Below are 10,775 nucleotides of genomic sequence, written 5' to 3' on the forward strand. Positions count from 1 at the left end.
ATGACGTTTAGAAACTTGTCGAATTGCCTGAAGCTAAGAAGTCCGTTGGTTGTAAATGGATATTTAAAATCAAGCGAGATTCAAAGGGTAATATCGAAAGGTAGAAAGCACATTTTGTTTCCAAGGATTCACTTAAAAAGAATACATTGATTACAAGGAGACTTTCTCACCTTTATCAACAAAAGACTCCTTCAGTGTAATCATGACAATTGTAACTCATTATGATTTGGAGCTACATCAAATGAACGTAAAGACCGCATTCCTCAGTGGAGACATAGAGGAGTTTATATATATGGTACAATCAAAAAACATTGAGTCTTAAGACTTAAAGCGCCTAATATGTAGATTAAAGTAGTCGATTTATAGTTTAAAATAAGTGTCCCATCAATGTTACCAGAAATTTGATCAAGAGATTACCTCATTTGGATTTAAAGAGAACCCCGTTAATCAGTGCACATATGTCAAGTTCAGTGGGAGCAAGTTTATTATACTTGTTATGTACGTTGATGATATATTACTTGTGAACAATAATAAGAGTCTGCTGTATGAAACTAAATCATTTCTATCTAGTAATTTTGAAATGAAAGATCTTGGTAAAATATCTTTTATTTTAGGCATACAAATTTGTTATGGTCGTTCAAGAGGTATTCTTGGACTTTCACAACAAACTTATATTAAAAATGTACTTATAAGGTATGGTATGTAAAATTGTACACCTAGTGATACACATATGTCAAGAGATGACAAGTTCAACCTGCAGCAGTGTCCACGACTTGAAATTGAAATAAAGGAGATGGTATAATTCTCATATGCATCAGCAATGGGAAGTTTGATGTATGCACAAGTTTGACTCAACCAGATATAATATTTATAGTGGAGATGTTAGGCAGATATATAAGTAACCCAGGATTATCGCACTAGAAAGTAGTTAAGGGAGTGATGCAGTATTTGTAAAGAACTAAAGGATATATGCTCACGTATCAGAGGTCAAATCACTTGGAGATGATTGGATATTCAGACTCTAATTTTGCTAAATGCTTGGATAGAAGGAGGTCCACTTCGAACTATATTTTCATGCTTGCTAGAAGGGATATATCTTGGAAGAGTGTCAAGAAAACGCTACTAGCCACTTCTTCTATGGAAGCAGAGTTGGTAGCATGCTATGAAGCATCCTATCAAGGGATTTGACTATGGAACTTTATCATAGATTGCAGATCATTGATGGTATTGACAGTCCACTGAGAATTTACTGTGATAATAAAGAGACAAAATTGTATGCCAAGAAGAACCATAGTTCATCGAAGTCTAAGCACATCAACATTATGTTTCTTGGTGTTAAAGAAAGAGTTCAGAGTCGTCATGTCATAGTAGAGCACATCAGCACATATCCCATGTTGGTCGATCCACTCACCAAAGGTTTGGTGCCTAAGGTGTTTCATGCGTATGTTGTGGATATGAGAGTCTTTATGGAAGAACTTATCTAGTAGGAGTCTATATTTATTTTGTTGCTTTATATTTGATAATGAAGACAAACATGTTATTTTAATTATTGTACGTACTTAAAGTTCAAAATATTTATGTGATTTTATTTGTTTGTTAGACACTCTGAAATACAATATCATGATTTATTGATGTTGTTTATCACTTGGTATTTGTAAATGTGATATAAATTCCTTTTGAAATCATAAGGTTTGGATCATGATTTACTCTTACAGTTTAGCATAAAGTATTTGTAAATATGATATAATCTCTTTTGAGGTCACCATAGGACCAGTTAAAAATTGACATGTATTGATCACATTTCATGTAATTTCCATACTATGCATCTGCATTGATCTATGTTGTTAATGGCATTGGTATTGTGATTACTGTTGGGGCTTGTTACGATCATATACAATAGCTATAATCTATTTAGTCCTATACTAATTAAGTCAATGAACTAGATTGTTTACAGGGGTATCTTGTACCCATAAAATTTAATATCAACTAAAGTTTTACTTATATTTCATATACAATTCTCATGTAGCCCAAGTGGGAAATTATTGGATTTTATTATCCTATTAAGTTGGCTTATTTATAAGTTTAACATGTGAATACAATCTGAACCCTTTAAAGTGATCTAACTTATCTTTATTATGTTTCGGGTTATTGGATACGGGTTCAATATATAGAACCCTTTAGCCCAATCCATTATCATCTATGGGTTGATAACGAATTGGATTCCTATATAAAGGGGAGGCCCCCAAGGGGTTAGGTGAATCTTGATATAGTTTCTTGTTCTCTATTGACAAGAAGTTTTTCGGCATCGTAACCCCTTAAGCTCCTTAAAAGACCTTCCTTTTCTTTTCGCTGCATCTTCTTCTAAAGCGATCAAGCTGACGACGCTAGGACAAGGACAATGGTTCTTCAACCAAATTCCTTGTCTTTATTAGGTTTCGGGTTATTGGATACGGGTTCAATATATAGAACCCTTTAGCCCAATCCATTATCATCTACGGGTTGATAACGGATTGGATTCCTATATAAAGGGGAGGCCCCCAAGGGTTTAGGTGAATCTTGACATAGTTTTTTGTTCTCTATTGACAAGAAACTTTTCAGCATCGTAACCCCCTAAGCCCCTTGGAAAATCTTCCTCTTCTTTCTGCTGCATCTTCTTCCACAGCGATCAAGCCGACGACAATAGGACAAGGACAATGGCTCTTCAATCAGATTCCTTATCTTTATGTTTATGTATTACTTTCTTATAACACATTTAATTGATGAAATTAGATCTTCTTAATTTTTTTTTTATTTCCTATATGTGAGTTTGTTGTGTTTTAAAATTCATCCGGTTTAGATTTTCTAAGAACTAACAGACTATTGGCATTTCTTTGTGTCAATTTTTAAAGTCGAAGTTGATTTGCAAATTAGCTGTGTTTAGAATTAAAGATTTAGCCACTATGAACTTTTAGATACCATTACAAGCTCTAAAATCTTATGGCAAATTGATCTGCAAATAGCTTGTCTCAGTAATTAATGCCATTTTAGAATTTGAGTGTTCTTGAGTAAAAAAAATATTATCATTAGACTTTCTCCTGTTAAATTTTGATAAATTGTACAAAACTCATTAGATATTATAAACTACAGGAAATGGCCATGAGAAAAGCTTTAAAATGCATCACTGAATGTCTTGATTCAAATAATTATGATCTTTTGCACTTAAACACTGTCTTCACTGTTAATAATACATAGCGCCAAGGCAAGAACCTTTCCTTTCATTTTGTCTTCTCTACTTAAAAAGGACTACAAAGCAAGGCTCAAATAGATAAGAACCTCTAAAAACCAAGGACAAAGATATGAACCTCTAAAAACCACTCAAGCAAAGAAAAATCCTTTGCACTTATCATTTCCCATGCATGCATTCAGAATAAGAACATGCCACATGCCATTGTTGACTAAAGCAAGCATTTACTAATCTAAAAATGAAAGAAAATCTCTACATGCATTCCTTTATAAAAGGATGTAAGTAAAGGAGGTCAATCCATGCATCGTCACCCTCCCTGCTTTTGCCCCCTCATTCTTATCAAAACCTTTTATGATCATGTTCCGTTCAGTCAACTCCCTTCCAATCGCCTGCCTTGTGCGTGCACTGGAAAAGAGGGAGGGGCCTCAACATGCAATGCATTCATCATCAGTCGCCTGGATTTGTGCATGCAGACACGTCGAATCTCGGTGCCATTTGCTCAAAAGCTCGCTAGCTGTGTTTTCTAATGAACTATCTATCTTTAACTACTTGTTCAGTGATCATCAGTATAATCATCAAGTCTGGGTTTTTTGCTTAGTGGCTAAGGTTTATTACTGATTCCAAAATATCGCTTTCTGACTGTTTTTTAAGTTTGTTTGTTTTTCCAGAGGCTTTGAGATTATTTATGAGCCAGCAGCACCAAGGAACGTGGTGGTACACGTCCATCAAACCCCTTTACACTTCACACATCATGTGCTCCCCAGGGCTACTGTAGAATTTTCTCCTTTTTTTTTCCTTTAACTTTTAAAGAATTGGAAAATAAAAGCTATTTATTAAAGGCGTCTATTTGTAGAGAAATTTTCTACCCAAGAGCAAAGAATCATATAATTTATTTGCCAAAATTAAAAAACAAAAAAAAAAACATATTTTATTCAACACTCAATCTTCTACTTCCTCTTTGATAACCTTCTACTAAAGAAGCACACAATATATATACTCATAGGAAAGAGGGGACCTAATTTGTGTATATATAAGTTCATGCAAAACTTAAACAAAGTCATAAGATTTCCTATACACAATTATCTATTATATCATCACTATAAGATGGCTTAACTTAATGTAATCACATTATATCCCGCGAGCTTACTTCGAGGAAATCTCCACTTACTTCATAATTTCTCTTGCCCAGCTAACACCCAATGCTCGGCGACTCCTCCGTGGGGTCGTTTTCCGCTTCTATCACATCCCTCTCACGCCTATCGTCTTTCATTTATTTCTTTTTCCCCGAGAAGTATGAAGCTAGGGTCTTCTATTTCTTTGTCCGTCCCTCTCTCCAGTTAATGGAGCAGTACCCTATGCCTCGTAAATTTTGGAAGACTCATTATTTCTTCATCCGACCTGCTTCCCCTTTGCTTGGCCAACTTTTTGACAGATTGAGCTTCCACCCCAATCGAACCTAGGTTGTTTTAAGGATAGCCCAACTTTTCTAGAAGTTGTCGAGGTTCTAAACAACCTACATGTTGATATCAAGATGGCAAAAGGAGAATACGCTTGCCCCTAGCGTCTCCGTCAATTCGTCTAAGGGCCAACACGAGGAGGTAAATCACGGACCACTATTAACCTTTAGAATAGTGACTAACACATAAGATAGACATGCAATTTGACATCAAACTCCTTCTCAAAGAGGACCGTAAGTTGGAGCCATGCATCCCATTGTTTCTCTGTGGACTAATTGATTCTTACTTCTTGTTGGTTGCAACTGAGAAGATGTGGCACGCCTCGATTAATAAATGTATGAAGTGGTCGAGAGCTCAAGATGTTCATTGTTAGTGCAGATAACACCAAATAATTGGACTCGTGTTTTGATGGTTGACAAAGAATTTAAATTAGTTAAATATTGTGAATTTAACTTGGATGTAGACTGTGCATGCCACTTAAAAGAAAAATTCTAGTGAATCAGAGGATCAGATACTATGCTAAAAACTAAACTTTTAGTAGATTAAGTACACCAAACAACCGGCAAAGGAAGATCATATGCTTTGACAAATTCTCCATCCACATGCTAGTGGTCGGCACAACCGGATGATGGCGCTCGGCATAACCGTCAACCATGTGCTGGTGCCTGATATAGTCACCAGCCGCGTGCTGACGGTCGACATAGCAGCGGCATCATGCTGGCAGCCATGCAGAACAGCTACCAGCAAGTGGCTGGCGACCGGTACAGCCGTAGGACGCGGCTAGCAGCCGGAACAACGTCGGGAAAAGGGAGAGTGAGGAAGGATTTATCAAAGAATCGTCGGAGTCGAAGGAAACTGAGGAAGATTTTCTGCTTGCATTCATAAGGAGAGATCGGGGCGTCAGGGCATGCTCTAGTAATCGATATTACTAACAGAATAACGTATTAGCAATGAAATCATGATCCTATCAATAATCAGTAATGGTATTACCAATGAAATCAAGATTCCATCATTATTTTTCAATTTTTTATTACATATGTGATTTTTAACTAAAAATTATTTCTGTTGAGAAATATCAACAGTAAATTAGAAATTTTATTTTAATAAGACAGTATTAATCATCAAAAAGGTAGAGCACGCAATATATTTATTGTTTGTTTCTTATGTTAACTCGATGTTACATGAAATAAACTTTCAAGTCAACCTTAAAGTAAGTTCAATTGATACGATGGTTTGGGCAACGGAACAAGAATGCTCGATCGCCTAAATGCTAAGTTGGCATATTGAGCTAACGTGACAGCAGATTGCACGTTCAAACACTGACAGAGTCAGGAACGGTAGCCTGCCCAGACCAAAAATGTCATCCAAATGGTCCCAGGATAAAAGCCTTTTTTTCCATTTAAAAATCCAAAATACAAATAAAATTAATCTAATCATCAGTTGGGCCCAAGACTATACCCCGGGTAAGCCAATACCGACCTCCGCCGGGGCGTTCAAAGAAGCTACCGTGGCAAAGGATAAGACTTGTGTTGCTGACGTGGAATATGGTCAACAAATGCATCTGACAAAAACGATCTGATCAAAGACGAATAAGCGATGAGCTATTGGTCGATCCACCGTATAAGATTTTTCGGTCGACCCGAAAAGTGCTGTAAAAACAAGTTCGAAGCAGACGCCATGCCTAATCCGACACAGTTTGTGCAATTACAGGTCATGCTTGCCTAATCCGACACCATATGAAAATGGATTGATCGCGCCCAACTTAAATGATCCATTTAATAACCGGACCAGACTGAAAACAGAATATGATTCTTTTCTGTAGATCCTACCAGTCGAATCGCATTTCTCATTACTATGTCGGAATGGTCCAACTGTAATAACTCCACCAATTTGCTATCTCGGGCACCGAAGGAATCCAACATAAATAATAATAATAACAACCAAACAAACAAATAAATAAATAAAAATAAAAACGATACTTCTAAATAAAGTAAATCAGATTATCCTTTTCTATTAAATATCTTATCAATATCTTAATTTCAGGTATTATTATAGCTAAGACTAACTGCTACTACTGTGTCATTATTATAACATGTAAACACTTAATATAATATCATTGTATATTACAGTAACTATTTAGTTGTTTCTAAATGTTATATTAGCTATCTATTAACTATTACAATTATTTTTAAGTAATTTTAATCAATTGAAAATAATTTTAATGAAATTTAAATAATTTTGATTGAGTTTATAAAGAATATTTTGATTATGATTTAAGATTAAAGGTTTTAATGAATAAGTATAGCGGTTAGCAAGTAATTTCTATACGTTATCGAATAATTTTTTTCACGTTGTAATAACTACCGAATAACTTTTATACATTATACTAAATCTTAAGTTTTAAAATTTTGAATCTTTTACTTTGAACATAAAAAATAATTAATTTTTCACGTTATAATAACTACCAAATATCTTCTACATATTACCATAGCTACTGAATAATTTCTAATGATTAAATCTTAAATTTTAAAATATTGAATCATAAATTATAACCTATAAATATTATTATATTAAAATATTTAAATTTTATTAAAATTATTTTAAATAATCAAAATTATATTAAACCAACTGTAGCAACTCTAGTCTAGTCATAGCTTATATAATAATTCTAAAAAGGAACAATATTGGATAAGAAGTATTTTTAGGATAAAATATTTTTTTCATGATGGATCTTCTTTATATAATCATTTAATTTTTATCCTAAATAAAACTTAAAAATAAATATAAAAGAATTCTGTTGATTCCTTGGGAGATGGTCTCTTTGCCTGTCTACTTTTCCGGCCCCACCCCCGTTGTCTCTCCTGCGTCTTGATTTACAATATTTACTTTATTGAAAAATGTATATATATATATATATAAATATAAATTAATTAATTAATTAATAATTGCAGAATGGTTTTCACCTTCGATCCCTGCTCGCTTTCTCTCCCCTGCATGCCACCATGCTTTCTGCTTTATCACGCTTTTCCCAATCTCCAGCTTTTTTTCCTTCCCCGCAGCACAAAGCCACAAACTCCTCCTCAATACCCTTTCTTTCCATAATGCTCTCCTCCGCCCCATCAGACTCAGAGATCGGCTTCGGCAAAAGATAGTGAGCGGAATCATTCTTCTCCCCGAACGCCGATCGAATGGCTAGTTTTGTTTTAGTTTGTCGCTTTATCTTCGCCTTCCTGCTCCTTGGACTACACGCTTTTCGATCCTCAGGTCAGTAGTAACCCTCCACTCTTCACTTATTTGGTTTCTTAGAACTGCAAGTGTACAAGTGCTAAATAGATTCTTCTCTGATGGCCTAAAGATTCCATTTTGAAAGATTACTTGCATAAGCTGCTCATTAGCCAGCCATTCTTGAGTTTCCATGAATTCCGAGTTTAGACTTTAGATGAAGAATAGAAGAAATTATTGTTCTTGATTAAGTCTGGTTGTTTCTTGCCATGAAGTAACTATTCCTGATTGCTTTCTCTGAGCTTTTGGTTTTTGATTTGTAAAGAAGTGTCTGTTTTTTCCACTGAGATTAGCTTGTCCGTTTCTTTGCTCAGGGACTTTGGTGGGGTTCTCCTACGATGCAGGAGAAGAGATTGCCTCTCCTTTGTCTTCCCGAGGGGCGATCTTTAAGATTTTCATGGAGTACCTACCAAGCTCCGACGTCTCTATGAGCCTCTGCATGAACCAACACGAACTGATGCAAATACTCGAATCGAAAGACTGGCCGACTCCATGGCACAGGCATAATCTTTTAGCCACTCTGACTGAGCTAAACATCGATAGTGTTATTGTGAGAAGCAATGGACTCGATGTTCCTTCACTTATTTCTGCTTTAACTTCACTGAGAGCTTCCCTGAAGATCCCTGGTCTTGGTGACTCAACCAGGATCTCGGTCATGTTCTCCCTCTCGACCCTCGGGACCTTGCACAGAACACGTCGCAAGAGCCTGCAAGACTTGATGCAGGTTCTTAAGGAATGGGAGTCTCGTGTAGTGGTGGAAGCTCCTGTAGTTGGGGAACTGAGCTTAGGAGATCAGTTTGTTCATTCAACTGTCAAAATGGCTCTCTCTTCTTGCACTTATCTACCTCTCCTTGATGTTCCTACCATTCTAGTTCTAAAAATTTCTGAAAACCCGGAGGAAGTCGATATGGTGAAGTTTGTGGACTTGGTGTCCAAGTTCTTGAAAGAATCTTTGGGTCGAGGAAGGATTTTTGGGCTATTCATTGACCTTTCCAATCATAGGCAATCCAAAGTTGAAACATTGGGTTTGAAAGAAGAATTGAAGTTCCCCTCTTCGCATAGAGTGCTACTTGACCATGGCCGGATGCTTGTCACTTCCACGAAAACAACAATTCACGACATGTATCCACCCTTTGCAAATCCTGTTACTACACCAATCACAATCCCTTCCACTAACCCAGCACCTGCAGTAGTCACTGTACCATCCACGAACCCAGTAACAGTTTTCCCCACAAATCCAACCGTGTCACCAGTCACAGTCCCTCCATGGAGTTCAGTGAATCCAGTGAGCACACCCATCACAGTCCCTGCAACAAATCCTTACCCAACACTGCCTGTGACAAATCCTACCACGACACCGGCAACGTACCCTATGACTCCTCCTGTCACCAACCCTGCCACAGGTTATCCATTTACATCGCCTGTGACACCCTCTACCGTGCCGCCATTCACTGTGCCAAGCACAGTCCCCTTCACACCCGCAGTTACAGGGCAGACATGGTGTGTGGCTAAGTCTGGAGTCACGGACGCTGCACTCCAGATTGCATTGGACTATGCTTGTGGAATTGTAGTTGCTGATTGCTCAACTATTCAGCCAACAGGAAGCTGCTACTACCCTGATTCGCTTCAGGCTCATGCCTCATATGCCTTCAACAGCTACTATCAGAGGAATCCAGTGCCAACCAGTTGTGATTTTGGAGGAACTGCCATGCTTGTCAATGTCAATCCAAGTAAGTAGTATGCTAAAAATTGGCTAAAGATAGCACTTAGAAATCATCCTGATGCACTACTATGAATATTTTGGCAGGTTCAGGAACTTGCAATTATCCAGCATCATCATCTTCATCATCATCGTCGTCCACAAGGTAAAACTCAACTTTCAAACTGTTGATATACCTTCATAGTTAGTTGCATGTATGATCCACCAGATAAAAAGTTCTTCCTTAATGTGCAGTTCTCTTCCTGCATACAATCCTTCATCGACAACCCCTGGTTCAACACCAGGATCAGGTTCATCAGTGCTGAACACAAATAGCCCAAGTGGCTCCAATTCAATATTTGGTTCAAACAACCCAACAAGCACTGCCAGCAATGCACGATCTCGAACTCAATCGGCTCGTTGGACCTACTTAGCCTTTGTGCCCATTGTAGCTTATATCAGCTATGTTCGGTAGAGTAGTTCAGTTTCATGTCTTCACTACTGCAGCTGTATACATCTGATTGATATCTTAGAGAAGAAACAGGGTTAGTGTATACAGGGTAGTCTTTTATGCTTCTTAGAAGTTACTGATTAAGTTTTATTGGCTTTCTGTATGATATTGACTTCAAGCAAAGCTAATGAGTAGTTTGAGTGTAAATAATGTTAAGGGTTACTGGTTGACTACTTATCTAGTTATCCCAAAAGATTTATCTCTTATGGTGTTCGTTGGGACGTTGGAGATGGTGTTTATGCTGTGTAGGCTTTTGTTGGTATTTATTTCTCCATTTGGTAGGCTTACATGTTAACGTTGTAACACACGGTATTACGATTAAGATTTAAGCTCAAATAAAATGATTTAATTTATGTTTTAATCATGGGGTGAATTAAAGGATATGGATTTTATGTGTAGAAGAAGCCTATTTGGCTGATAACTTAAATGAACTTGAGGTTTATATAAAGGGTTAGGATCCTCGAAGGGTTTAAAAATGAATGGAACTTCTTTCATCCCATCTGAAAGAGGAATATGATCCTCATCACCTCCCTCTCTTTAGACTCTTCCAGTGACAAAACAATGATGAAAAATTATCAAAATAATATTTCATATATAATTTTT

The 10,775-nt window shown here is 36.8% G+C and overlaps 1 protein-coding gene across 1 annotated transcript; it reads left to right on the forward strand.

Annotated features, from left to right (window-relative positions):
* Positions 1 to 7,660: 7,660 nt before the first annotated feature.
* LOC122009111 (mucin-2-like) lies at positions 7,661 to 10,393 on the forward strand. Its single transcript, XM_042565132.1, has 4 exons — positions 7,661 to 7,944; positions 8,277 to 9,692; positions 9,770 to 9,827; positions 9,917 to 10,393. Exons 1-4 carry the CDS (start codon positions 7,869 to 7,871, stop codon positions 10,134 to 10,136), a joined length of 1,770 nt encoding a protein of 589 aa, XP_042421066.1. The 5' UTR covers positions 7,661 to 7,868; the 3' UTR covers positions 10,137 to 10,393.
* The last annotated feature ends 382 nt before the right edge of the window (positions 10,394 to 10,775 follow it).

The sequence above is a fragment of the Zingiber officinale genome, chromosome 8A, assembly GCF_018446385.1.
Source record: "Zingiber officinale cultivar Zhangliang chromosome 8A, Zo_v1.1, whole genome shotgun sequence".
Classification (NCBI taxonomy): domain Eukaryota; kingdom Viridiplantae; phylum Streptophyta; class Magnoliopsida; order Zingiberales; family Zingiberaceae; genus Zingiber; species Zingiber officinale.

Excerpts from the sequence above, each read along its gene's own strand:
- LOC122009111 (XM_042565132.1), top strand. The coding sequence starts at position 7,869 with ATGGCTAGTTTTGTTTTAGTTTGTCGCTTTATCTTCGCCTTCCTGCTC. Across the intron at positions 9,693-9,769 it reads GCTTGTCAATGTCAATCCAA|GTTCAGGAACTTGCAATTAT; the intron begins GTAAGTAGTATG and ends ATATTTTGGCAG. Across the intron at positions 9,828-9,916 it reads TCATCATCGTCGTCCACAAG|TTCTCTTCCTGCATACAATC; the intron begins GTAAAACTCAAC and ends CTTAATGTGCAG.